The sequence below is a fragment of the Dicentrarchus labrax genome, unplaced genomic scaffold, assembly GCF_905237075.1.
Source record: "Dicentrarchus labrax unplaced genomic scaffold, dlabrax2021, whole genome shotgun sequence".
In the NCBI taxonomy this organism is placed as follows: Eukaryota; Metazoa; Chordata; class Actinopteri; family Moronidae; genus Dicentrarchus; species Dicentrarchus labrax.
In genome coordinates, this window is record NW_026136703.1 from 20,773,434 (window position 1) to 20,800,652 (window position 27,219).

The 27,219-nt window shown below is 37.8% G+C and overlaps 3 protein-coding genes across 5 annotated transcripts; 1 reads left to right on the top strand and 2 right to left on the bottom strand.

Annotated features, from left to right (window-relative positions):
• Positions 1 to 180: 180 nt before the first annotated feature.
• On the bottom strand, positions 181 to 7,702 carry cnih1 (cornichon family AMPA receptor auxiliary protein 1). Of its 2 annotated transcripts, XM_051396075.1 has the most exons (6): positions 7,510 to 7,702; positions 6,019 to 6,087; positions 5,694 to 5,741; positions 2,605 to 2,717; positions 2,325 to 2,468; positions 181 to 1,636 (listed from the first exon to the last, which is right to left on the bottom strand). In XM_051396075.1, exons 1-6 carry the CDS (start codon positions 7,588 to 7,590, stop codon positions 1,609 to 1,611), a joined length of 483 nt encoding a protein of 160 aa, XP_051252035.1. In that variant the 5' UTR covers positions 7,591 to 7,702; the 3' UTR covers positions 181 to 1,608. The 2 variants fall into 2 exon arrangements, with proteins under 2 accessions (XP_051252035.1, XP_051252036.1); XM_051396076.1 differs by lacking the exon at positions 5,694 to 5,741 and having other exon boundaries at positions 7,510 to 7,698.
• Positions 7,703 to 8,760: 1,058 nt separating this feature from the next.
• Positions 8,761 to 17,855, bottom strand: gmfb (glia maturation factor, beta). The gene is made up of 7 exons (XM_051396069.1): positions 17,754 to 17,855; positions 14,786 to 14,882; positions 13,789 to 13,838; positions 13,425 to 13,476; positions 13,048 to 13,128; positions 12,871 to 12,944; positions 8,761 to 12,099 (listed from the first exon to the last, which is right to left on the bottom strand). The coding sequence occupies exons 1-7, from the start codon at positions 17,754 to 17,756 to the stop codon at positions 12,028 to 12,030; spliced, it is 429 nt and encodes a 142-aa protein (XP_051252029.1). The 5' UTR covers positions 17,757 to 17,855; the 3' UTR covers positions 8,761 to 12,027.
• A 2,047-nt stretch (positions 17,856 to 19,902) lies between these two features.
• lgals3a (lectin, galactoside binding soluble 3a) lies at positions 19,903 to 26,404 on the top strand. Of its 2 annotated transcripts, XM_051396051.1 has the most exons (6): positions 19,903 to 20,070; positions 20,485 to 20,502; positions 20,619 to 21,347; positions 22,513 to 22,601; positions 23,265 to 23,421; positions 25,317 to 26,404. In XM_051396051.1, the coding sequence occupies exons 2-6, from the start codon at positions 20,488 to 20,490 to the stop codon at positions 25,470 to 25,472; spliced, it is 1,146 nt and encodes a 381-aa protein (XP_051252011.1). In that variant the 5' UTR covers positions 19,903 to 20,070; positions 20,485 to 20,487; the 3' UTR covers positions 25,473 to 26,404. The 2 variants fall into 2 exon arrangements, with proteins under 2 accessions (XP_051252011.1, XP_051252012.1); XM_051396052.1 differs by lacking the exons at positions 22,513 to 22,601; positions 23,265 to 23,421; positions 25,317 to 26,404 and adding an exon at positions 21,737 to 22,421 and having other exon boundaries at positions 19,904 to 20,070.
• The last annotated feature ends 815 nt before the right edge of the window (positions 26,405 to 27,219 follow it).

The following is a 27,219-nucleotide window of genomic DNA, read 5'->3' on the forward strand; positions in this document are numbered from 1 at the left end:
AAGAGTAAAAATTTAAAGTCAGGGGCTCACTCAAATCATTTGGCGACAGCATCTGGAAACCATTAATGTCTTTTACTAATGCATGAAATATATTTGAAAATTTAATTTGAGGTGAGGATCTACCAAACTTGATGGCAGGATATTATCAGTATCAAAATAAAACAACATACCAGTCCATAATAACAGAGTGGGATATTTTTTATTTAGATTCAAATAAACTGAAGTTGTCATTTCCTAGATGTGACATGATGGGATCTAATACAAAAAAAAAAAAAAACTTTATCTGTGACGAATGATCATCCCTTTCCCTGATAAATGTACACATTTGAAAATGGCAATAAATACTCTAGTATTTACCGATTGTTTCTAATGGCCTAAAGAAGACAGAAACACCACTTTCCAAAGTTTGATTCTGGAAATGATCCGACACTGAGAGGAGTGCTTGATATTCTGGAGACATTAAAAGAAAACTTAAAAACACTGAATAAATAAAACACTGGAGTCGCTAACCTAACACGGTGGAATATTTGATGTCGAAAATGAACAAAATGCTCAAAGACAAAAACAGTTGAGGAATTTTAAAAAGGTACATTCAACAGTATGGCACATCAGCAGATTCCTACCAAAGCTCAAACGCAGAAAGCAGAGAATAACAGAGTACTGTTGCCGCCTAATGCTGAATATATCACTGTACTGTTGAGTCTACCTTTTTAAAATGTATGGATAGCTGCAAAGGGCGAGTCTACAGAAATACAGGTCACATACACATAGCCGTCTACTCTGGATTCACACTTGGGAAAACAAATATTGCCATTGATTTCAACAGGGATTACAGGATTCAAATGTAATGATAAATAGGTCTGTAGTATGGAAACGATACATCAGATAGTTTTAAAAACTGATGTTGTGACAACCAGACTATGATTGTCCCTGTGCAACACGTTTCACTAAGTGATAATAACCCATGCACTTCAGCCCTCGCTGTACATAACTGTACCATCAAGTCCCAAACTGTTCATATTAAGACCATATGTGTCTGTGGGCAAGAACAGAAGTCTAGTTTGCGCTTTTTTTTGTTGTTTTTTAGTGATGATAATGAATCACGTGGCAGGTATAAATTAGCTGTTAAAGCCCAGAATCTAATTCACAGAAAAAGCTAATGCAGCTCAGCACACAGCTCAGATAATGCACACCTGAAAATGTCTACCTAATCTGTAAACACTCAAAAGTTGGGAACCAAGATTGAAAAAAAAAAAAGAAAGAAAGAAAAAACTTTATTTAAATCCCAAGCATCAAAAATCACCACACCATTAAAAATAAAAAAGAAAGAAAAAATAAACTTGTCCATTCAGGTTTGTCCTTATTTTCCATAAAAGTTAAACTATAGTGCTATGAGAGGAACGCTGCGACCGAGATATTCTCTTAAAACGGGCTAAATGTTTCCGAAATGACACTCTGCGCTGTGTGTGGGGGTCGAGAGTTCGTCCGCTTGTAATGGCGTCTTGTGTTGCTGAACGGTGGTCTCCAGCAGGTCCAGTGTTCCAGCACTAAGATCATAGTGTCTGGTCTTCTACTGTACATGCAGGTCCTTGTCCTTCATCGTCTGGTTTAAGAGCTCACCAGAACATAAATCATCCTGTTGGGGAATAAAAGAGAAAGTGGAAGTTAAACACTTTTTATTTTACAGGGTTTTAAATCTTCAGAGGTTTTATTAAAGAGGTAATTGTGACCTAAAATACAGCCAAAGATAAAAGGGTTATGTAGGATTCGAGCATTACTGGTGTTTATGTATTAATCACTTTTTATTGCCATGTGTGAACACTTGTCTACTAAAAATGACTTTCCACAAGTTGCTGTTATTTCGCGAAAAGTGTCTCCTGATGCTGCTCCATACAGTGTCCCCACTGCGCAGCTCCAGCTAACATTGGCTTAAAAATAGAGTCAACTAACGTCTACAAACAACCAACATCCTGCTTCTAGTTTCTATTCTAAGCTAGCTCGCTGTAGCTTTGTATTAAGAAGCAAATATCGCATTATTGATCCTCTCATCCAACTCTGGACAAGACAGCATATAAGTGGATTTCACTATTCCTTTAACAAGATTAGTTTGCACAGGATCGGTATTATCAGGAGATTTACTATCTTTACTTTCAATTAGCCTTTTTACTTTACCAATTAGTAGCACGGCAGAAAAAACTCTCACTCCAGTCTTTACAAATAGACATCCCCAGGTTACACATAAAACTCCTGTTTTTTTTTTTAAACTGCAACCAAAACATGAACGCCCACAACAAAGAAAGAAAGCAGAAAAACACATTCTGTACCCGTAGAGATAGTAGAAGAATGACAGGAGGTAGAAAGCCAGTTTGCACCAGCCTTCTTTTTGACAGAACGCCAGGATGTCGGCATTCATGATGGTTGTCGGGTCGTAGAGTCCTGGACAGCTCATCACAGGTCTGCTCATATATCTGCATCACAGTGGACAAGTGGAGTGTTTAAGTCAGATTATACTGCGCTTTGCACGTGAAAAGAAGGAGTGTTAATGTGTCAGGTAATGCAGACCAAATTGAATATTAATGATGGATTTCTTTTAAAGATACCCACCTCCAGACATGATAAGCCAGCAGTGGCAAGTTGAGACAGAGAGTGAGCCACTCGGCCGCACAGAAGAACATCACACAGAAGAAGAAATGGATGAGATACTCTGGGAGCACCAGCTGAAAAGAGCAAAATTTGAATAAAATGTTAGAATCCACACACGCAATGAACAGTCAGCCCAACTCCCTTGTTTCTCATAACCCTGTATGCAGATTCACTTAAAACTGTTCACACAAAATGCTTAAATGACCTAGTGTGGAGTGGAATAAATGTATTAACTTGTAAACTGTTAAAGCTCATTAGTCAGAAGACAATACAGTAGGAAGTTACAGAGCCTCAAAGGCAATGATGACTTTTCACTAATCTATTTAAAGATCCAGAAATCTAAAACTTGCTCCACAGAGAGTCAAAAACAGGAGTGAATGAGCTACAGTGAGTTCCTGTGCAGTTAAGACACTTATCACACTATCAGCCCAGCTTGATTTTATATTACTACATATTACATGTGCAAAGAAATGTAAAGCTGTATGTAAAATATAATCATAATATATAAAACACAAACAGTGCTTTATCATGCACTGATCTGACACAATGTGTAACACAATAAACAGAGTGGAAAATTAAGACCTGCCACTGCAAATTGGAGGGATTTTGTAAAATGTTCATTGCCTAAACTGAGAGGGAAAAAAAGAGCCCCACTTGTCTGACTTAAAACTCCCACAGTGAGGTTTATGCATTACCCTCAGATGTCCTCTGTCTGATGTGGCAAAACAATGAGCAAGGCAATTTGTGTGTGTGTGTGTGTGTGTGTGTGTGTGTGTGTGTGTGTGTGGTATTTTTAGCCACGCAGCCAAATCATGTATTACATTTAGCCTTTACCACTAACTTAAAATTGTGATAAATCATGTAGGTTGTCAGTAGAATTTGAAAATCTACTAGATTGTTGCAAGTGGACAGAAAAGGTTAATTTCCCACCCTGGGTATATGCCATGCATCATCAGGTCCGGCCACAAGTAAAAAGGGGAAACCCATCAACATCTTGCTCTGTAGGATATTTGTGCATCTCAACATCTTCTGCATTGAGGGGGGAAACCTACAGATCATCCCACTTCCTGACAAACGGACCATGCTGTGAGCACTAGCAATGTTGATGCAGCAGCCTGCCTCAGGTTGACAGAGTACGAACTGGTGCGGGGTTCAGGGGGGCAGATGGAGGCACCACATGGAAGCCATGCATTCAAAAGAGAGCAGAGGGCGGACGGGTGGGGTGGGGGGGCAACCAACAGCCCACAGATGGAAAGGTGAGGGGCGTGTAGGAAGAGGAAGGTGCAGGAAGGGAGGGAGGGTGGGGGGCTATAATGTGTGGAAATCCTGCACTGTGCTGCCAAATACAAAACAACTGATCACAGCACAAAAAAAGTGCCAACTGAGCTGAGCGTTCCACACGCAAAAAGACTGGCCGTGGTCAAAACTGCAGATAGTACTGTAGACTGCATCATGGATTAGAGACTCTGTACTTTTAACTAAAATAACTCCTCCTACCTCTGAAATCACTAACCAATCAGTGGGCACAAATATTGCTGAGCTGGTGTGTATTGGGACTCTTCAGCCATCTGTTTCTAAACCACAGGTGATGTAGGTTAGAGCCAACACAGCTCATACACAGTAGCTTAATGGTGCTAATTGCTGCCTCCCACCTCAGAGAAAAGTAAAATGTAATAATGTATTGATAAGGTTTAATGATTTAGGCATATTATTTCCTCCAACAACAATCAAGCATAACCTTATCTACCATGATCCACAGGTAATCCGTGTATCATTTGTTCTTTTTGTATTCGATACAGAATCCAGAATAACAGCTTCTTATTCATACTTTTATGCTCAAGTCAAAAATAGGAAATTATAAAAGGGCCACAGAACGAAACTAATTTCGATATTTAATGATTTGTGTAAACAGGAAGTTACTTCACAACATGCCCGAGAATCCTCCAGTATTTAAGATTTCTTCAGTATCAAAGTAATTTAGTGATAGTTGTCAGTAAATCTAATAGTACACTACAAAAATGTACCTGTTCATAGTTAATCCAGCAAAATTTTCATCATTTTCCAAAATGTAAACAAACCTTTGTTTCCTGTTTTTGGACTTGAGCATAAAATCAAAAATCAAAAGCCGTTAGAAGTTTTTTGTGTTGAACTAACAAAATAAATGTATAATGTAATTGTCTGTTTTTGATTCTATATGAATATGAAAAGAATGGACAATACAAAGATTACAACTCAAAGTATCCACGATCCATCCTCAAGTACTATGCACTATTTAAAAAAAAAATCCAATTGCCTGATCTGACTTTACATAACTACTGTGAAAAGCTTTGTGAGGACAGTGTATAGGCCTTGTGTCATGTTACTTACGTCTCAAACTCCAGACAAGTTTCCTGACTGTCTGAGTTTACTGGGAATTTTACTGTACCAGTAACTGTAACACTATTTGCAAACAAAGGGTAGGTTGTAATAAAAATCATGCATGTTTTGAGCATTTGCAAGTCTTTTCAGTTAACAGCTACACTTAATCTATAAATCAATAACATTGGATATTCAAGCCTAGAGATTATTATCCACTAGCACAGACACTGTGGTTCCTATACATAAAAAAAAGCAGCTTTACACTGTTTAAAACAGTCAGTTTAAGTGGTTATAATAAGTATAAAATAGACAAATAGAAACACAATCTATTATTTCAGTTCATGCCCATAACCTCAAAGCCGCAATTTAAAAAAAAGGTCTTCAAGAATAGGAAAAAAAAGTTCTTCAAAGAAATATTTAAACACAAAATATTCTTACAGTCAAAAATGCTTACAAAATTTAATAAAATAAAATACAAATATTGAATATACTCATATAGTATATACACTACATGATAGTAAAAAACAAAAACCTGAGGCACAGGTGGTATGTTGTCTAATCCCGAGCTGCACTCTGGCCTTTACTCTGAGATTAGTTAACTGAAAAGACGTTTGCAAACACTTCTCCGTGCAAAATGACAAGACTGCAGACTTGAGTTGAACTGAGCGGGCATTTTAAAGATTGGTACAAACCTTTAATGCAATTTTGACTCTTTTAATCTTTTTGACCTTTTCAACTGTCTTTTTGCCGATAACAAAGTGTAAAAAAATAAAAATAAAAAAAAAGAAGCAGATTAGGAAAAACGAAACAACAAAAGGGCGTTAGAGTTTGACAGCTGACAAGATCACTGAATTCATAACAGGCAGGTTATTTAGCAAAACAGTGCAGAGAAATGATTGAAAAAAGACAGATAGGCGGATAAAGTTATCTTAAAATAAAAGAAAAACCTTTCAACAGCATATCTGCATGCAGTCAAAGAGGCAAGGAAGGTGTGTCGGGTACAGTAGTGTCACTTACCGGATTTAAAGTGTTACATTGATCTATAGGATTCTTGTAATCAGTCTTCAGTTCATCAAATGCTATTATCTGGAGGGGAAAAAGATAGTCACAATATAACAATTTATCATTTGATAGACTTACAATGAATATGCACAAAATGCTAGATGAGCCAGTAGGACAAAACTTTTACAGCAATGCTACTTTGATGTATTATTTTTATTTTCATGCTATATCTTATTCTATACTAAGAGAAGCACCATCATATAAAAACTCCATTTCAAACAATCAGAACTTTCCCAGGATTATAATCCCTCTCACAGAACAAACTCCTTCTGTTCTGTATATTTACCTTGATTTTGTCTAATTAGCCTGCAAGCAATTATTGTGTTCACTGTCAGTTTATATTGACTAAATAAACACATATGCACATTATACATGTCAGTTTGAAAACATATGTTTCTTGAAACCAGGAAGGTAAACATACTGTATGTTTGTACAGTAGACACTGAACAGTATGTGAATCGTCACATCGTACTTTTTAACAACAATCCAAAAACACCAACTATTTACAATAAATAATAATGTAATTCGGAATAGACTAATCGATCAGCTCAAGTGTTTCAGCCTCACTGTCAAAGCAATGTAAACAGTCCCTGTTGTTGTTGTTGTTGACCCATGAAACTTTGACTGCTGCATCAACACTATAAAACATGATATTTAAATGTACATTCACAGTTTTATTCCAGGTCGTTTTTATTATCCCGAATGGTTAACTGGAATAACTAGTGCAGAATTATCGTTTAATGTTACTTCTATCAACTAACTAACTGTACACCTGCTGTGGGACAATCGTGAGTTAACTATGTAACTTTTTGAGCCACGTAACCTTAAAAGTTTACGCCGCACTGCTCGAGATTAAAGACAATAAAATTACGAAATGTCGGGAAACCGGTGGACGCTCATAGAAACGGTTGACAGCAGAACCCCGGAGCGGTTTCCCGTTCCACGATTGGAAGTTACGTTAGCTAAGTCGGCTAGCTAGCTACAAGCCCAACACCAGTCATTAAGACAAGTTATAAGACGTCTGCTGTAATCACACAACGCTTAAAAAAAAAAGGCGAAAACTGTTTTTTTAAAAAATTATAAAAAAACGATGTAAAAAACTAAATAAACAGCGTTTGTCTCGGTGTTTTAACTGCTCGCTAATTCTAGCTGCTAGCCAACGGCAGGGTGTGCGTGTCATTCATTCTAGAACGTTACGTGTTGTGAGCACGGGGCGCGAGGGAGTTTAGCCTGGATACGTTCTGTCCAGCCGTTGCTAAGATCGGCGGTTTTTAGCTACGTAGCTCAAAAACCCGAAAACCGTAGCCGGGTGTGTGGCTACAAAGCCGGCCTAGCGTTAGCCCGGCGCTCGCCAGCCTTCCCCGTCGCTCTTTCACCCAGTTTAATCGGCGCCGTTGGAGCGGCAGGCCAACGGTCTTGTCTAAAGTGGTCTCCGCGTGTACTTACATGCCAGATAGCGAAGAAGATAAGCGCCGCCGTGAGCAGCAGAGCGAGCATGTAACAAAAGGCCGCGAATGTGAACGCCATTTTTGTTTTTTTTCTTCCTCCGGTTCTGCTCGTCGGTTTCTGGCTCGGTCGGCGGGTGATGCAGGCAGCTTCGCAACCGTTTTGAGATTTGTCAGCTGGTCTTCTTCTTCTTCAGTGAGGGTTTAGCGAGCTGGCATCCTTATCGTTGCATTACTGCCATCTTCTGGAGTTATTTATGTCTTTCAGTGTTTCTTTGAGTCCACCAGTCTTTCTCTTCTCCCAATTACAACGTTCTTTAAATTCATTGTGGATAGTTTCAGTAATAAACTGCTAAATGGTAACATCATATTTGTGTTTTCTCCCTGTAAAACCAAAACATCCAATTCACTTGCAAATTATAGTGTAATATACTAATTAAAAACAGGCTATAAATGGGCTTAAAAGACACAAAAACAAAATACACTTGCAGTGATGAAACATTTGATTCCATTACAAAATTATAAATTATTATTATTATTATTATACGGCTCGGTCTTAAAATATTCTGCCTTCTCTCCCAAGCTTGGCACAAAAAGTTTGCTAAAGGAAAGGCTCCCTTCTTGAAGCACAATTCCAGTTTTTCATAATCATCAAGCCAAAAGAAATCATCATAAATTGACATTTTACTAGAATCCCTATCAGGTTTATTGCCAAATGAGTTTTCACATACAAGGAATTTGCCTTGGTAAGTTCGTGCATAACAACAAAACATAGAAAAAATATAAATAGATATAAAAATAGAGACAATATGTACAAATATAAAAGGAGAGACAATATGTATGTAGCTTATGTCCTCCTGACAGGACAGGAAATCAAGTTTTAAGATATACATATAAGTATTCTACACTGTAACTGTTATTTATGAGACAATACGTTTGTAATTTTGGGTTATATCATATATCAGACCAAATAAAGAATATCAAAGAAACTTCTATCTCCGAATCTCCTGAATATCACAAAGTAACCCATTAAAGTAAAATAAGGATTTCAACTCATTAGGCCAGGGGTGACAATGGGAAATGTACCAGTTAAATATCTTTATGAGCAGACATCTTCACAAGCCTAAAGCAGAAGCATTTGACATTTATGTTTGATGTTTGGAGGTTTCCATCCGATATCTCCAATATATAATATTCCATTATTTATTTAATCTGATTTGAAAACAAAAGAAGTCACTAGAAACCAGAGGGGTAAACATCACTGTCATTTTATTTGGACAATAAGACAATAGACACTTTATAAAGTATGGGAAAATACAAATATCTCAAGTTTCACTGATGCCATGAGGCAGCTGGTAATGATAAATGTCTCATGTGTTTTTTCATTAAAAAGGAAACAAATAGTAGGCATTTGATCGGAGAGGACACCAAGAGCTGAACAACACATTTGCAGGTAAAAGACTCAAGAGGCCTAATATACAACAGTTTCACCACATAGAAGGGAAAGCTATTAGATCCACAGGACATAACCAGATACATGGCTCAATATCAATATATTGGGGAGCTTGATTTTGAAACATGATCAGTGGACAGTCTATTACAACCCACTTCCATTAAAAATAGCAGTAGCAGAGGGTTTCTTCAAAGAAAGCACTGTCAGTATGTAAAATATTTCACATATAGTAAGAACACAGCTGAGACCAGATGTTTGAGAAGAGTTCCCCATTTTTTTTTAAGAATCTGTGCAAATAAATTATATCAATCGAATCAAATTCACTGAATGTAAAATTTTCTGTAAAGAGATGCATGCAACAAAGACTCAAATATGTCATCAGGAAACTTCTGTCAGGCTTATGAAAACTGTTCACTCATAAAACCCATAAAGGACAGCATACTATCAGCTCAAGTAAGAACAGAAACCATTATAAACATGAGAATTACCCACATTGGAGTTGTGTTTTTCTGTTACAACAGCATAATACTGGATAATGTGGAGCTGACTGTGTGGAAATATTAGCATCAATGGTATCAGTAGACAGTAAAACAAGTGATTACAGTTAGACCCCATTGTTCCTGCTGGATTAAACCCTGTCCTGACATGTAAATCATAAATGATTAATGTCTTAACATTTGACATCTATAAATGATTTACATGAAATGGTGTGATTGTGCGCACATATCTTTGAGCCACATCTCTGGAAAAAGAAACTTTCTATTATTTTTCCACAACCAAGATAACATTAAATAGAAAAAATAAATGAACTTTACAGATCAGAAACATTAGTGTCTTTTAAAAACAACAACATTATAATCCCTCAAAGCTTTTCCAATCAACAATTTTTCTCAAAACATATTTGTGTATATGTTGAGTATCATTTTGGCCTCATAATTTTTTTAAAAACTGACCTAAACATGCCAAAAATAAAAATTAAGACAAGGCATTGGTATGGTAGACTTAGCAGTATGACATCACACATGGGGTAGTGACTTGCCGCCTTCGGGCTTTAAATCACCACAACCCTCCCTTATCAATTTCCAAAGTAGGAGTTTCCCAATAAGAGATGACACTGACGAGCGAACACGAATTAATTTGTGCCTATTATTCTTTATTAGGGTCAGACCAATATACAGAACTGATATTTAGCTTTAATTAAGAATCAGAAATCTGCCACTCGAGTCATCCACCACCATAATAATGGAGGTTTCTGTCTCACAGCTCACATGAAACCAGCCTTTAGCACCTGAAATACAATTTAAAGTACATTTTACGTAGCTTTAACTATCCGGAGCGGGTCACCCTGCTGTTAAGAGCCGCTAATCCCTAAAGTATTAGCAACTGGTTAAGTGTGTTGGATTTGTTTAAATCCTGTTTTAGAGGATCTTCAACAGGAAATAAGGAAGAACTATTAGAAGAACTACAATAGAGTCCATAGGCGTTTGGAAAGTGACACATTTTATGTTATGTTTTAACTCTGTAAAGCTAAAATTTGACATGTTAACCTCAATCTGTGTTTAATTTAAAACCCAACATGATAGAATACAGATCAAACGCAACAAAAAAAGTGTAACTTGGATATTAGAAATTGGCACAAAATATGAGCTGCTGGCACATAGTGTACAGAAATGTCAGTATCAGCCTTTAAAAAGCGATATTGGTCAAACCCTGTTCCTTATGGAAAATGGAAATTGCCCAGATGCTGTCCTTTACCTACCAAAGTCTAAATATTAAGCACAACTGGCATTTGGAAAAGTCACAGCCATCATTCTCAAGGCTGTGACTACCACTAAGCAATCAAAGTGGCTTTACATCAGAATGAAGCACAACATTCATTAACACTAATAACAGCAATAGCTATAATGCACAATATTAGCTAACAATCTCCCTAAAGACGCAGTAACTCACTTGTAGAGTAGCCCAGTAGATTAAAAAGAGGGCAGGTAATGCCCCCTGTGTGCAGTGTTTTCAAGACTGTCATGGTCGCTTGAGACGGAGGTTTGTTGTAGGTAATAAATTGTTCAGACTGGAATGTTTGAGTGGAAATATTGTTTTGTAGGAGTGTAATATCGTTGTAACAAATATGCAGGTCAAAGGCAGACTACAGCTTTACCCAGGAGTCACACTGTTTTTCCTCTAAACAGAGACAAAAAGATGTGATCTGAGGATGGACTAACAGGCAAATCTGCAGCGTGATAAGCAGCACTCGAGGGCCCCTCGAGCCAGCTTGTTTATGTGCACAGAAGGTACGACACATCATAACTCTTAGGACTGCCACTTGTCAAAAGGTCTTAGTGTTGTTGTTATTTACAGTTTGTTACCTAAATTATAATTTAAAATGAATACTGAAGGCAAGACTGACTAAAGCTCTATATCATTCTCTGAATTGTAGCTATGATTGTTCAGATGTACTGGCAGGAGGTTTGTTTACACCACAAAAGGAAATTACTGCTATAAAGTATATGCTTATATAACCCTAAATACAGCAGAGAAAAACCAAAAAATATCTAAAAGTAAGACTCCCTCAAATTATGGAAAATTATTAAAACATAAACAGGTGAAACTCAGGTGTAAAAAAAAAATAGTGTAAACTACTTAAGGAACATGTTTAGGAAGGGCAAATGATCAATTTCTGTCCATCTTAAGAGCTATGGGAGTGTTAATTCAATACAGACACATAACTGGCATATGGAGAGATTGTATGGGACACAACAGCAGACCTGTGTCAAATAGTATTTTCAGTTTTAGGCTGCTAGATGGGTGAGAGGTTTAGTTACTGCCACACATGTCCGACAGTCACAGAAAAGTATACAAACTCATGTGACTGTCTGAACCTTCTGGCGCACCGTAAACTTTACCAAAGAGGCCTAAAACTGAGTACAGGAAGTATTTGCAAACACTATTTAAATCAGATCTGGTACAAAGAGGAGGGAAACATTAACTGTGGTGTGTTCTCCCCAAGAGGTGACACAAGTTGTGCAATCTGGATCCTCCTCACATCCAAGACCACTGGATGAGATGACTTTAGCCAAAGAACCCAAGTTTCTCTCTAAGCCATTCCTCTGTTAGGTCCTCTGTGTTTCTGATCTCAAACACCTGGTAAAAAACACAAAAAGGTACAAAGAGCAGGATTTAGACTTTTCTTTTAATAAAATAAGGGAAACGTCCCAGAATATGGCTTAGTGTAAAGTATGGTACCAGCTTATAATGAAATAGATTTTACATAATGTAATAAAATACTCTAAATGGATGAAATTCACATTAATTACATGACATTGCCACATTGATTGGCACAATTATTACAATAATGTAAAATTAAAATACTAATGTTACATTAGCAAACAAGACTAAGAGTCTATAGCCATACTAGCGGCTGTGAGTTTGTACTTACATGGATGCTTTGAGCTAAATGTTATTAAATGTTAAATGTTTACCGTGTGAGTTTTATTGTTTTATATATTTTTTTCATTGCTAACATTTGCTAATTAGCACTAAACACAAAGTTCAGCTGATGCTGATGGGAATGTGTGGGAAGGTTTTGCAGCTAATTGGTCATAAATCTAACCCTAACCCTGTCTAATACTTTAGTCTGATGATTGCGCTGAATGAAAAGTTAAGATGATGATGGAAATTCATCCAATAGACGTCAAGATATGGATATATATTTTGGACTGTCAGACCTAACAGTTGTGTTGGTAGCGTGGCAAATAAAATAATGTAATTTTGTGATGATTTATTAGATTTTAGGCACTTATCTGGCAGATATAACACTATTCTATTACAGTGTTGAATTAATGACACCCTCGTACTACTTAATTATAACTTAACATCAGTGTTAGTGAAGCAGCTCACAGATGGCCTACCAACCTTGGACAGTTGAACGGTATGCACCAGTTTGTTTTTGCTTCCTGCGTACATCATCTGCTGCTCTGGTCTGCAACCTGTCGATCACAAATAAGCGCAGCGTTACTAAAAGTGTTCTTGAAGATATGATGAACAATATGCACCATTAACCAGTAACAGTAACCCCAGAGGTGTTCTTACCCACTGGACTGGAGAAGATGAAGCAGAGAGGATAGGAAACACGTCCATCATCGTGCTGGTATTTGTAACTGTAGACGATAAATGTTCTTGGTGCTAAGGACAATTCACAGATTTTACATCGAGACTCGTTGCAATATAACACGGTCGAGACCGAAGGAATACAAAACTAAAACAGGACTTGACTCGTTAATTCATTTAGCAAGAGTGAACGGAATTAATTAAGATAATACATTTATGTTATATAATAATATGTTGCAGGAAGAATATGTTATATTGGTAAAATTGGAAATTAGAGAAACAGCTGGAGTGCAACAGATTAAGGGTAAGAGGGTTAAAAATAATTTAAATACTGTTAAAATAAGACTTATTCAAAGGATATCTCGGCTGTCTCTCAGGCAGTTCATCCTTTAGATCATCAGGAGAAATATCCTTAAAAAAGACAGATAGTGAACAGTTAATTGAAACACTCTGTCTCTGTTGTTGTGCAATGTGTTAAGTTAAACTTTATCTAGAAAACCAATGACCCATTAACATTTAACAGCTATAAGGCCAAAAACAAGTTTAACCACACAAAGTTAAATACATTCAAAAAGTATAGTATAGTGTGGATTTAATTACTATTTATTCAGCTTAGTGTCTTTAAATTTAAAATTAAAATGTGAAAGTTGAACTTGTTCTGTATTACATGCAGAAACATTATAAATGTGCATCGTATTATAATGAGTTTAATCACTAACTTACCTCATGTTCTTCTTCAAGAATAACTAGCTGCTTGTCTTTATCAATCTTCACTGAGGGGTAAAAACATGAAAACATTCAGTCAACAGCTGCATGGAAACCATCATGAGTTTAGTAGTGGTAGTAGAAGCAGCAGTAGTAATGGTCATGTTAAAAAGTTGCACATTTTAACAGATTAAAATACTAAGAGGACGAATAAAACAAAAACAAAGTCCAGAGTCCATGGCATGCAAACAAACTAATCCAATTTAACAGCAATGACATTTTGATCCAGAGATAGGGGAGGATAAAGCCTCACTAAACCACCTCCTGCTGTATGTAGAGGTAACTCTTCCCTCTATTTCCTCCATATATATACTGAGACTGGCTTACATTTCACTATCTAATATCAAGCTAGTTTTTCTTTTCATTATGTAGGTTGGTTTGACTGAATGTGTTCACTGATAATACAACATCTGTCTGCAACTGCCTGACATTAAAGACATACTTTAGCCTTCTGAATTCTGATTTCTTTTCGAGAATACCCTGGCCTTAATCACAGATCTGGGGTCTGTTTATTTGTGAGCATCCCCATCAGCTGTATCCTAAAGCAAGGCTAGTCTTACTGGAGTTTGTCCTTTAAATGTCAGCTGACGGTGGCAGAAAGTCAGTGAACAGAACTGGGCGTGGTCCTGGACTTCGGTTAGAAAACTAAATTCTGTTTCTGAAAATATTTTAAGGTGGGAAATGAGTGAAGCAGATGCTGCATTTGGATTAATTTAAATAGTTAATTTATTTGATTCAGGAGTTCAAAAAGGCCGCCTCCGTTTTTTGTCTGACACAGCAGGAAGCAGTGCTGCTATCTGCTGTGTTGTACTTTCAACCCACAAGTGTTGACTCATGGTTTACGTTTTACTGAAGGAAGCCAGTTTCATCCTCTCGTTTACTGTTTGACCTGGAACACATGATCAAAACACACGTGAGAGAAGAAACTGAACGACGACTGTAGGCGAGTACTCACTAACGATGGCCGCATTATTGGTCTCCTTCCGGAAACGAAACTCCTTCAGCTTTTTAACCAGATCTTCATCCACATCACACACCACCAGTGATTCACTCTGAGGAAAACAGGAGAAACACGCAAACACATGGATGTGGTCACTCCAAATTGATAAACTTTGTGAAACACAGATCCAACCCACATAAGTTACATAGTTAACAAACCAAAGCATTAGCCCAAAGGACACCACACACAGATCCTGTTGTTCGTCTGGATAAACTAATGTTTCTGATTTTTAGGTTTTATATGTAAGATTATACTTTGCTGCACCTGCATCAGAAAGTGCCTCCTCACATCTTTTATATCAGCTACATGATGTGCTTTTACATTTGATAGGAGAGGAAATAGTAATATGATGGCTTTGTTCTGCATAAAGCGTACAGAGACTGTAAGAAGCTTATACTGTCTTTCAAGTCAATATTTTTCACTTCCTCCTACTTCACACATACATTTACAAAACATAGCATAAAACAGTTAAACAAAGATGTGGAAAAACTCCTGCTTTTCTGTGAAATAATTTCTGTCCTCCTCATCCCATATTAAGATTGATTTATCTTTACACTGAATGTATCTAACACCATGAAGATTAATGCAATAAATGTCATTTATTAACTGTCATCCGACCTTAAAAGTACAGACAGACAAAGAAACATGAGAATGTAAAGCAAACACAAACACAGTTCCTTATTACATCTGTGTTACTGACTTAATGGACTGGAAAACACAGGACAAGAACTATTATATTACGACCTAAAGAATATGTGCAGTTTATAGCATTGGTGTAAGCAGCTTATGTCCTTCAACAAAATAATACTGACCAAAATAAATTGTGGGCACATTAAAAGATATATAATAAATACTGTGCTGCAGTAATGAACATATGAAATGTTTAATTTGTCATGTTTTGTTGCTTAGAATCAAAACATATAAATAAAAGTTTATGCATCCTAATCTACTGTTAAATAAGTGGTGTTTATTTTGACCTCCTGTGTTTGCAGAGGGGTTTATATGTATAGAAGACAGCTGCAGAGTCACAGACTGCAGCTTTAAGTGGGGTTTCATGCATTTTATTGCTGTAGCTGTACAGCTGTGTTAGCATCCTGAATTACCTAACAAATGGCAAAAACTACAACATTTCTGCAGGAGTCCAATCTGACCCACAGGCTTTAGCCAGACACAAAACAATATACCAGTCTCAACAGGGTTTTATGTCACATCCACACACACACATAGATTACATAACTCCTCCACAAAGACATAAACTCTTTTAAGAGTCTGACTCTGAATTCTATAATTACACCTTCCTGAACAGATGGCTGGTGGGAGTCAGGATTTCACTGAGCTCAGGGAGAGATCTTTACAGATTAAGAAGAGGCTGGAGTGTCTTTGATTGGGACTAAAGGAGTTGGGGAAACTGGATGAATAATGGAAAATGATTGGAAGGGGGGGGGGGATACGAGCAGGGAGGTGGCCACAGGTCTACTTCTGGTTTAAATTCCTCCAGCTTCCTGACAGCGAGCTCGCTGGTTTAGGCTGCTAATTCATCCAGGAAATGAGAGTCAGCTAACTTAAACTATCCAGTCAATTGTAATCCCTCTCATACGCTGAACTGAGGCAGTTCGCTTCGGCCTAATGTTGATCGACACCGGGGACAAGTCGAGCTGCCATGACACGCAGTTAAAACCCCGGAGGGACACACTGTTCATCATGATAGACGAGCTAGCGTTGAGGCTGCTCCCCAGACCCAGACGTGTTGGAACAACACACCACTGCGAGCTGCCGCGACAAGTTCACAACACACAACCGCACCTTTACAGGAAGCACGCTCTGTGGGTCTTCAAAATAAAAGCAGCTCCAAAGCGACTCAAGTGGAGCCAGGCTCATTAAGAGCATAAGTGACTAGCCAATCTGATTTGATCTAGTAAATAATCAGCAGATTAATCAATAATAAGAGTTATTGTTAAAAACATAAAACTAGTTAATACAAGTGCCTTCACACTGTGATCTCTCTTGACTTACAGTACTTTCACACAACAGGCCAAGCTGACTTACTAAATTCTTCCATTCAAAAAACAATTAGTTGTGTAATGTAAAATGTTGTTCTTATTCTCAGAAAAAAACACCCTGGTCAGCAAAATAATTAGTTTTACAAAGAAGTGTTTTATCTTTATTTTTTGATTAATGCCAAATATTGCAGTGCATTAAATTTCTGTTGCTGCTTATTATAATGATTTTGAAGCAATAAAATTTGATTGAAGTTTACAGTGTGTATCTAATATTTTGTGTGGTAAAGGAAATAAAAACATTGTGGTTAATACAGAACAGAAACACTAAACAATGCTGTGAAGTACAGTCACATCGTTTTTCTTCTTGTATAAATGTAGGACTTACTGCAGTTTAAAGTCAGACCCTGGACTTTCCACTCATATTTGCAGCAATGCAGCTTGTTCAGTAAATAAAGTAAGTCTTACTCTGTACATTATTAAAAATTCTGACTTTTGTCTAAGTTGTTTTTTTAATGGTGCTAAGAGGAAACGCTTAACAGCCTTAATTGGTTTAAATTGTAACTACGGTTAAAATACAATGATGAACAGAGGCAATTCTGATAAACTGTGTGAAATTTTACCTGATATATTGTTTTCATTTTTATGACATTTGCTGTCAAAATAAGGAGCATTTGCGCCCACACCAATTTTATTCTGAAATCCTAAACCGGAAACCCCACCTTTCGTACTGTGTCTACCTTCACACTCATCCAATGCACAGAGGGTGGCACTAATGCTAGGCTAGGAGGCTAACATTAGCCAATCTGCGACCTTACTTTTCCCCCAAATAGTCGTCGGAAGTTCACGTTTGTTCAGAGCACACGATTAAAAAGCCGAAAGGAAACTGGCGCCAGCTCTGTGACAACAAACCCTGAACAACTTACCATTGTTGGAGAGTTTAAAAAATGCCTGAAGCTGCAGCTGCTGCTCTGAATGGTGGAGACGCTTTCAATGTTTTTTTTTTTTTTTTTTTTTTTTACTTCACATCTCATCTTGTGACTGGTTTGACCAATCCCAAACAGGCGCACCCCCCTCCCGCAGAATTTGGTCATAAATCTCTCCTCACTATTGTTCTGCAGCTTTATTAATTTATTAAAACAAATTGAAAAAAGCCTCATTAGAGAGACTCTGCAGCAAACAGTGTAAACAGCTGCCTAAAGGAGGCAGCAGCAAAACTTTTAGTTATTTGTGAGTTAGGCTTTTTAATATACAAAAGATATGCTATGCTCATTTTATAGAATACAATGTATTGTTATGGATGAAACTACTCAACAAAATGAAGTCCACCATGACAGTAAAATGCTACTTACACATTAATGCTTCATTATTACCTGCAGTAATATACTATATAACCTAATATAACACTAGCAGGGCACATAATGAGTACTTTTTAATTCATTAAGTACTTTTTGCTGCCTGTTTGACTGGACTTTTAGAAGAAATATCAATTAGGACTTTAACTTTTTGGCAGTTGTTTAAAGATCCCCTCCACACATGTAGACATATATTAAAATGATATGCTAGGAGCAATAACATGTTAAAGAAAAAAAAAAGTATAATACCCACATTAAAATCCATCAAGAAGCTATGAATATGCAAACATTGTTCACTTCTAAAGTTTTCCTGTTAGACACAAGATGTCTCCTACTTCCCCGTAAAGTCCTTGTTCTTGTTCTCAGGGGACTAAAGTATTAAACACCACTGAACTGTGACAGACTAAACAATACCAAACAAAACTATGATACCTGCTTAATCTCTCAGTTCACAGAGAAAATAGGTCAAATTCAGCGTAGCAGCTGTCCACATGTGATCTTACCAGCCGTATTAAAAATGTAACAAAAACCTTAATTTCCAGAATCAACATTCACTAACCAACAGGGCAAAGTGAGCAACTGACCTCAGATCACCAGAGGCCTCAAACGCACACACAACAGTCACTGTTTGTTTGGTAACACGAGCCACTAAAACACAATATAAACTTAAACGGTAACGTTAAGATGGGGCCTTTATTTTTACCCAATCCATCTTCTTTTCCTCTGACTCCTTCGTTTCTCTCCCACTTTAAGTTAATAACAAGTTACTAAGTCTCTTACAGCAAAAACAAAGACAGACATTGTAGAAAGTGCAGAATAGCAGTAAGTGGCTTTAATTTGATTTGCTGACATAATGATAGGTACAGTAGACACTCTGTAAAATACATAGACGGCTTCAGCCTGTTGCTGTTGCCTATAATTTATATATATATAAACTGTATATATTGTATATTCTGCAACACCACAATCTTTAAAAACTCATTGTTTTAATTTCTGTCAGCACATACTGTGGAATACATCTATTTCCATTTTTATTTTTCACTTATATGTATATACATATATTTCTACTCTATTTATTTGTGTTAGATATTGTAATATAAGTATTATTTCTGTTCTTTAACATTGTGTGAGTATAACAACTGTAACAAACAAAGTTCCCTCTGGGGATCAATAAAGTATTTCTGATTCTGATATATTTATGAATGCAGTAGACAGTCACATTAGTCTCTGCTGAGGCAAGATTGAGCTCAACTACGCTGTGATTCCTGGGGGCCACATAGGAGGTTATTACGGCCCTGAGTAGATTGTGCATTAAGAGCTAATATAGACTTTATTGATCCCAGAAATTCACTCAGCTACAGCAGCTCCAGATACAACAGATAAGGAAATACACATTAAAGAAATAAATAATCGCACAGGACAATAATATATACAGCAGTATAGATTAGAGGAAAAAGTTATTTATTATTTTTTTAAACATTATTATAAAAAATATATATAATTTTTTTTATGTAAGCTATAAAATTTGCTTTAATTTTTGGATTTTAAAACATTTTTCTCAGTTTATTTATTTTTTTTCTTAATAACTTGTTGATTACTTTATTTGTGTGTGTGTGTGTGTGTGTGTGTGTGTGTGTTTGTGTGTGTGTGTGTGTGTGTGTGTGTGTGCGTGTGCGTGTTCCGGAACGCGCCCTCCCCTTGTCAGAGTACGTCATCAGTGACGCCCGCGCGCTTCCTGTTGAGAGAGTTGTAGTTCTGAGAGCGGATCCAACGTTAGCTTGTAGTTCTATGCCTCGGCAGGCTAAATTAGCTTGCTAAGTGGCTTCACAGCTGGACGGAACATCACTTTCACCCACTATCACTTGAGAGGAGTCAATCTTCTGGCGAGGTAGCGTTAAATTTCGGGGTTTCTTTCACTACTTCTCCTCTTTTAACGCCGCGGAGCGACAGATAAACAAACAAGCTAACCATCTGAGCGTTAACTAGCTGCTATGAGCTAGCTCCGTGGCCAACTAACTATGTTAACATCGGTTAACTTGATATTTTAGAAACCCTACGTCCCCGTTAGTATGCAGTTAAAGTCAGTGCAGCATCTGTTTGTCTATTTCAGTCTGGTCGAGCTGTTTCGACCCTGCCCAAGTGCATTTTGTTGATCACCAGTCGGGGATGGAAAGATTTACTCTGCTGTTACTCAGAGCCTCTGTGTGACATACCTACCACTGTGTGACAGCTCGTTGTAATCGTATGTTATAACTTCCTAATAAAACTAATGAGACTTGTGTCCTATCCTGTTTTGTTTTAGATCATGTCGGATTTCTCGGTGAGTTCAAAGGCTTTTTCTATAATTTTACATAATTTTGTGGATTAGAGGCAGCTGTTGGTGAAACAGATCTTGTTTTGTATACTGAGTCACTTTTCCTTTCTCTTGTGTTTTAGCTGGCAGATGCCTTAGGAGACGACAGCCCAAGCCAGGCTAAGAAAATAGGGAACACTAACCCGTCTGCCCCGGCCAGCAACCAGCCACATCCCACAAACCCAGGATGGCCTGGTTCAGCCCCAGGGGCTCCCACCCAGCCCTCCGCTCCGGGTGACTTCGCCGGCGGATCATCTGGCCCAGGGGCTCCAGGGCAGTTCCCGTTTCAGTCCGGCCCTGGTGCACCAGGGCAATACCCAGGACCTCCTTCAGCACCTGGTGGGTTCCCCCCTGGTCCTGGAATACCTGGACAATATCCACCTGCACCAGGAGCTCCAGGGCAGTTCCCCTCCAGCCCTGGAGCCCCTGGGCAGTTCCCCGGGCACTTCCCTGGGCAGTACCCACCTGAAGGAGCTCCAGGACAACTACCCGGAGGCCCCGTTCAGTACCCAACTGGACCCTTTCCTTCTGGCCCTGGAGCTCCCTCTGGGCCTTATCCAAGTATGCCTTTCCCAGGAAGTCAGCCAGGTGGAGACAATGGGATGTACGGACCAGGTGGTCCAGGTGCATTCCCCCCTCCAGCTGGCCCTGGCTCTTTCCCTGCATTCCCTGGTGGAGCATTTCCCCCAATCCCCCCCGGGTCATGGGGACCACATGCAGGTGGAGGCTTCCCTCCTGCCCCTGGTCCCTTTGGACCTGGCCCAGGACCGATGGGTCCATATGGTGGGCCTGCCGCTCCAGGAGGCATGATGGTGAGTACTTGCACTGTTTACTAATTACATTTTGTTGCTTGCTTGCTGCATTTGTTTGCTGATGTGTTATTTCTCTGGTGTACAGTGGTGCAGCTCTCTTTTTGGGTCAGTACAGCTAAATGTACATCTACACTGTCAGCCACTTTAGCAGCTCACCTGCTATTACATAAATATTCAGTTCTACTCTGGTACAGGGTTTCTTCTTAAAGTATGACTGACTTGGTGGCTGGTGGAAAAAATAAAGTTTTCTGCAGAATGGTGAATGTTCAGTCAGGGATGTGTTTGGATCATTTCTGTGTCTTGGGCTCTGCTGGGGTGCAAAGCAAAACATAAAGCAGAATCAACAAATATTCCAAATTAGTTATCAAAAATGTATTTTTGTCTTTCAGCCCAGATATAATCCACCATATTATTGAAAGCAATGAACTCAACTTTTCAGTCGGACAAGGACATCACTTCCAGAATCAACATATGGTTTGATTAGGCTACATTAAATGTGGCAGAGACTGAGTATATACACAGTATAAAGTTAGGGTTTGTGTTCAATCTGCCTGGGGGAATGTATTGTTTTAAATTAGTGCAATATGATTTAAAGTTGTTTTTTTTTTCCTACACAAAACTGTTTTCTGTATTACGGCACTTTTATATTCTCACATAAAACCACAGTTTGATAATAATTTGTATGTTCATCACTAATTTCCTCACTAACCTTTTGTCTTATGTCATTTTGCTCAGAAGTTTGTGCAATGTTTTGTATTAAAAATGTAAAAAAAAACACTGCCTTTTAATTTAACTTTACATTGTCTTGACTAATCATGGTGAATTGCATAAGTGTTTAACTAAATAAAGGTCGATGGTGACTCATTGGGCGTTGCATTAGGAATGTGGGGAGGGTCAAAGTTTTGAATAATGTTTAACCAGAATTCCCTCTTTATGATATTAAACACTGTTACCAAGTTCAGAGTATTTGTGATAAAATGTGAACAGTTCTACTTCTGACTCCGGGGAGATTGTAAACAGAGTAAACACAGTTTCCATTTGTGTATTTTTGCTTAATAAACACAGTTAAACGTACTTTCTCATTATGCTTTTTTTTTTTAACTTCATTTGTTGAGAATAATAAATGTATTGTTGTGATTTTTAAAAATCTTAACATTTCTTGCAGATGATGCCGTATGATCTCCAGCTTCATGCTGGAATGATGCCACGACTTTTAATCACAATAGTTGGGGAGCCCGTTCCCGGTGCAGACAGGTAGGTCCAACATTCATCCTCTAATGCTGCTGTCAGTGATGATTTCTGTTTGAGGAACATAAACTGGATGTCTTATAATAACCCTGCATCCACCCAAATCCTCCAGATCATATAGGCAGTGTTGTCATCTGAAACATACAGTTCACACTTAAATGTCAGTCAATAATTATTTGTACTTTTTAGGACCTTTTTTTAAAATTAAAGACCAGGTGAAAAAGGTTGAATTTAAGCACCTTATTTTGAGTTTACCCACTTTATTTATCAATGCCCACAGGTAATAATGTTAATGTTTTGTCATATGGTGCTGTTGCTGAGTACTGCTCCATCGTGGACTGCCTGTGAATTGTTTCTCGAGACATAACCGATGACGACATGTTGCGTAGTCTTAAGGGTGGAAGCGGCTGTGGTGGTTCACTCATAGAACGTTCCATCATATAAAATATTAAAAATTGCATTTGCATATGCATTTAGTGAAACTATTGAACATATCTATATAACAGGCTATTATTGAGAGTGTAAGGAAAGAGGCTTTTGTTCTGCTAAATTAAAATACTCTTCCAAAATTAATTATCATTACTGTTATTTTCTGTTGTTTTATTAATTGGACAGTGGGAGGATGATTAGTTGTCAGCAGCACTCAGTCCTGATCTCTTTTTCTTGCAGGTTCCAAGTCGACTTCATCAAAGGTTCAGACGTCGTCTTTCACTTCAATCCTCGATTTGATCAGCAAACAATTGTCAGAAACTCCAATCTAGGTGGATGTTGGGGGCCAGAGGAACGAGAAGGAGACTTCCCATTTGTTCAGGGACGCCGTTTTGAGGTAAATTGTTGTAGTAATGGAACTGCCAAAAAGATTTTCTTTTACATTTCATTCATAATTGAACCTTTCAACATCAGTGGTCCACCCACACAGGTGTGTTCACTTATTGTGCTTGACCGGACCTCTTGACCAGACCAGACTTGACTTTGATTAGATTAGAGCTTTTAAAACGTAAAACAGAATGACATTTATCTTTTTTTATTTATTATTATTATTTGATACGCAAGACTGATGGTGGATGATGTGAAACAAAGATCCTGAATTGAAGCATAGCTCTGTCCAACTTTAACCTGATGCTATGTTCACGTCACCTGGGACAGGAAAGATTCCCATGGTCATGACTTACGAGCATTTATGTCACAGGACAACTCAAGACGATTGTATGATTACAGCGTTAGTCGGGTGAGGGTTAAGAAGAGGTGGATATACCATTAAATATATGCGATCCATTAGTTTAATCACGAGCAATTCCCATTTCCTTTCATTTCAGGCACTTGCATATTATGAAGTTCTAAGTGGGATGTATAAAAGCTTTTAAATAAGTTTCCAAGTCATAATTAAGATATGAAGTTGACACGAATGTTGTTTAGAAGTCGGAAACCTTGTAATTATGATAACTCAGAAATGAAATGCCCGGCATGAGAAAAGGTCTAATCAGCCAAAATAGATTAAAAACACCTGTGTTGAGTGTGCTGCGCCTTTAGCGTCAGACTAACGGCCAATTCAGGCAAAATCCAAAAAAGTTGTTGGTCAGCTTCATAGTGATGACTCAGCGGGCCATGGTGGAAGGGCATGTGAGGTGCATTCATTCACATTCAAGTTCTGTGTGTCACACCAGATATTGAACATGGGTGTAACTGTTAGTCATGGTTAAATACTGGGACATCCCCATTCACTCCAGATTGCAGTCCTCAGCTGCAGCTTAAATACGCATCAGTGTGAAAACCCTCAAATTCTTCCAGACATGATGTCAATTTATGTCGTAAACAGCAATGTTGGATTCTTACATCATTAAAAAATGGTCACCTATAAATTATTATTTTTGCAGCGGAGATTCAACATATTAAAATATATTCCCAGAGCAGAATTTGTGGCTCAGCAGGGCTTGTTATTGTCAGTGTTTATTTGTAGTACCATAGGTTTGCTAATAACCCTACGATTGGACTACTTGACATTGATTCAACATATTTAATCTGTGTCACATTCACATAAAAACATGGCTGTTCACGGTGTCACAGGCAGGGTAGGAAATTAACTTTTTAATATGTGCAAACCAATATTCCAGGCAATATTCAACAGCCACTCAATAGTAATTCATTATTCTGTGACTAAGATCTACCAGCCACTTGATATTTTACCAGCATTTGGCAGATGGTAATTTCCCACCCTGGTCACAGGTCTCCAGAACCTGTTAACCCATTAATATCAGTGACAAACTCGTTATTCTACTGGTTCAGTATGAAAGGAGTATTAATCTTCCAGATCTCCAGTTTGGTTAAGACCGCTTTAAAGGTATAAATAAAGAGACTTTCCAGCAGCATTCAAAGCTGAAACAAGTTATTATTTTTGTTATCGATAAACCAGGAGATTTTTCTCAATTGATCTTTGGGTCTATAAAATATGATGATCACGTTTTCCCAGAGCCCGACGCTTCAGATTGCTGGCTTTGACTTTTGATTGGCAGTCCATTGTCCAAAGATGTTTAATTTACTATCATAGAAGACTGAAAACCAGAAAATATTTACATCTAAGCAGCTGGAAACACTGCATTATTTCTTTAAAAATAACTTAATTGATTTATTAATCAGGAAAACTATTACAGATTGATTTTCTGTCGAATTGTTTTCACTCTACCTCATCATACCTTTTCTTGTTTTCTGTTGCTCTCCCTGCAGCTGAAGATCCTTGTGGAGGAGGACATGTTTAAAGTGGCGGTGGACGGCAGCCACCTGCTGGAGTACGAGTACAGAGTCGACGGGTTGGAGGAAGTGACCCTGGTGCGAGTGGCTGGAGACCTCATCCTCCACAGTGCAGCCCCGAGCATGATCTGAATCTCAGAGCTACTAAACCACACGCTGTACCGGAGACCTAGGTCAAACTTTACCACCGTATTTGAGATTCTTTCAAGTACCTTGATGGAGTTTTTGAGGCAGAATAGTCAGCGAAGTGCAATCTTTGCCCACCTGAAGCTTCTTCATTTATTACAGAACAGACAGCAGATTAACCCAGGTCTGCTCACTATAATCCTATTTTCCTTTTTACTCGCTGACATCTCATTTTATAACCACTCACAATCCAATATCTTTTATGACATAACAATATCAAAGTAGTGAATGAGATTAAGTGAATCTAAAACAGGCGTTTTAGGGAATTACTAATTTATACCTAATGAAAAGATTGTAGGTGGAAAAGTGTGACATGTCCCAAATGTTTTCCACTAGTATGCTGTATTTTGTTTACAGTACATGTATGTTTAATTCTATCCTTTATATCAAAATCTTGACAGGCCTTTGTAATGCATGAGAGCGTGCTGCTGAAAATCAACTTGGTTTCCTTTTCATCGTCTTACTTACAGCGCTGGCCGACCCCACCCCTCCCCTCAAGACTCTCTGGTCTGTTACCATACAGTAGGCTAATGATGAAGTTTCTTAAAATGTATTTATATACTGACTTTGAGCTCCTCCTTTCCTCAGTATTAATGCCCCTGAGCTCTCAGACTGGAGGGACTTATGATTTCATGTTGAAGTCAAATAGTTAAAAAAAAAAAAAGTGAGGCTCAAGTAAAACGTTGGAATGGGGAGGGATGAGGGTCTCTTGTTGATTTTGTTGCCAAAGATAACAGTGGTACAATATTTTGAGATTATATGCTTATAAATAAAGGGCAACAAACAAATAATGACTGATTATGCTGTTTGATTCAGAATATTGTACACTTTTCATGAGCTGCCTGCCTGTACACATAATAAATGCTAGTTTCCCCGTTCCCATTCTTCATTTTATTGAAAAGGGGAGGAAGCTAATCCGGTTAGCAGCCACACTTTCAGGGTTTCATAGGGTGGAATGTGTATCGTCATCATAATCTTATTTATATTATTTATAGATGGGGAGGGAGGGGATTACATGCAGCAAAGGGCCACAGGTCAGACTCTAACCAATGGATGCTGCAGCAAGGACTCAGCCTTGGTACATGGAGTACTAATGAAAGAGAAAAAATAAAAATCAGGATACAATTAAATAGTAAGAGAAGAATAGAATAGAGTTTAAGATTATTAAGATTTAAATCAGAGATATAGGTACTTTAAACTTTTAATACTTAAAGTACATTTTGCTACTAATATTTTTCACAATATTTTAAATTCAAGTCATTTTAGTGGAGCATTTGATCTAAATACTGCACTGCCAATAGATTAACATTAGTACATGTATTAAGTCACTTAAAAATTATTAACACAATTTAAAAAAAAATACCTGATACACTAAGGCACAGGTAAAAACAATAGAATCTAAGTTTAATTGAATATGTGCAGACAGACAATAAGTGTTGTATGTTCTGAGAGTATAAAAATAAATACATTTACATACATACATTTTCCAACCTGGGGGTCCAGGCCCCCACTAGGGGCTGCCAAAGCTTCATATTTATTATTAAGCAGTGATAGAAAACTAGAAATCTCAGCACTTGGTTCACTGAACAAAAGTAAATGTTAATAGAACAGTGGGCGAGTGTCAGGGAAAAGAAAACACTGAAATACCAGGAAAACTCACTTCTGATCAATATTTACAGGAAATGATCTGCTC

Excerpts from the sequence above, each read along its gene's own strand:
- cnih1 (XM_051396075.1), bottom strand. The coding sequence starts at position 7,590 with ATGGCGTTCACATTCGCGGCCTTTTGTTACATGCTCGCTCTGCTGCTC. Across the intron at positions 6,088-7,509 it reads TCTTCTTCGCTATCTGGCAT|ATAATAGCATTTGATGAACT; the intron begins GTAAGTACACGC and ends TTTCCCCTCCAG. Across the intron at positions 1,637-2,324 it reads TTCTTCTACTATCTCTACGG|GATGATTTATGTTCTGGTGA; the intron begins GTACAGAATGTG and ends ATTCCCCAACAG.
- gmfb (XM_051396069.1), bottom strand. Across the intron at positions 13,129-13,424 it reads GCCTGAGAGACAGCCGAGAT|TTATCGTCTACAGTTACAAA; the intron begins ATCCTTTGAATA and ends CACCAAGAACAT. Across the intron at positions 12,945-13,047 it reads CATCTTCTCCAGTCCAGTGG|GTTGCAGACCAGAGCAGCAG; the intron begins GTAAGAACACCT and ends TGTGATCGACAG.
- lgals3a (XM_051396051.1), top strand. Across the intron at positions 21,348-22,512 it reads CCGCTCCAGGAGGCATGATG|ATGATGCCGTATGATCTCCA; the intron begins GTGAGTACTTGC and ends CATTTCTTGCAG. Across the intron at positions 23,422-25,316 it reads TTCAGGGACGCCGTTTTGAG|CTGAAGATCCTTGTGGAGGA; the intron begins GTAAATTGTTGT and ends CTCTCCCTGCAG.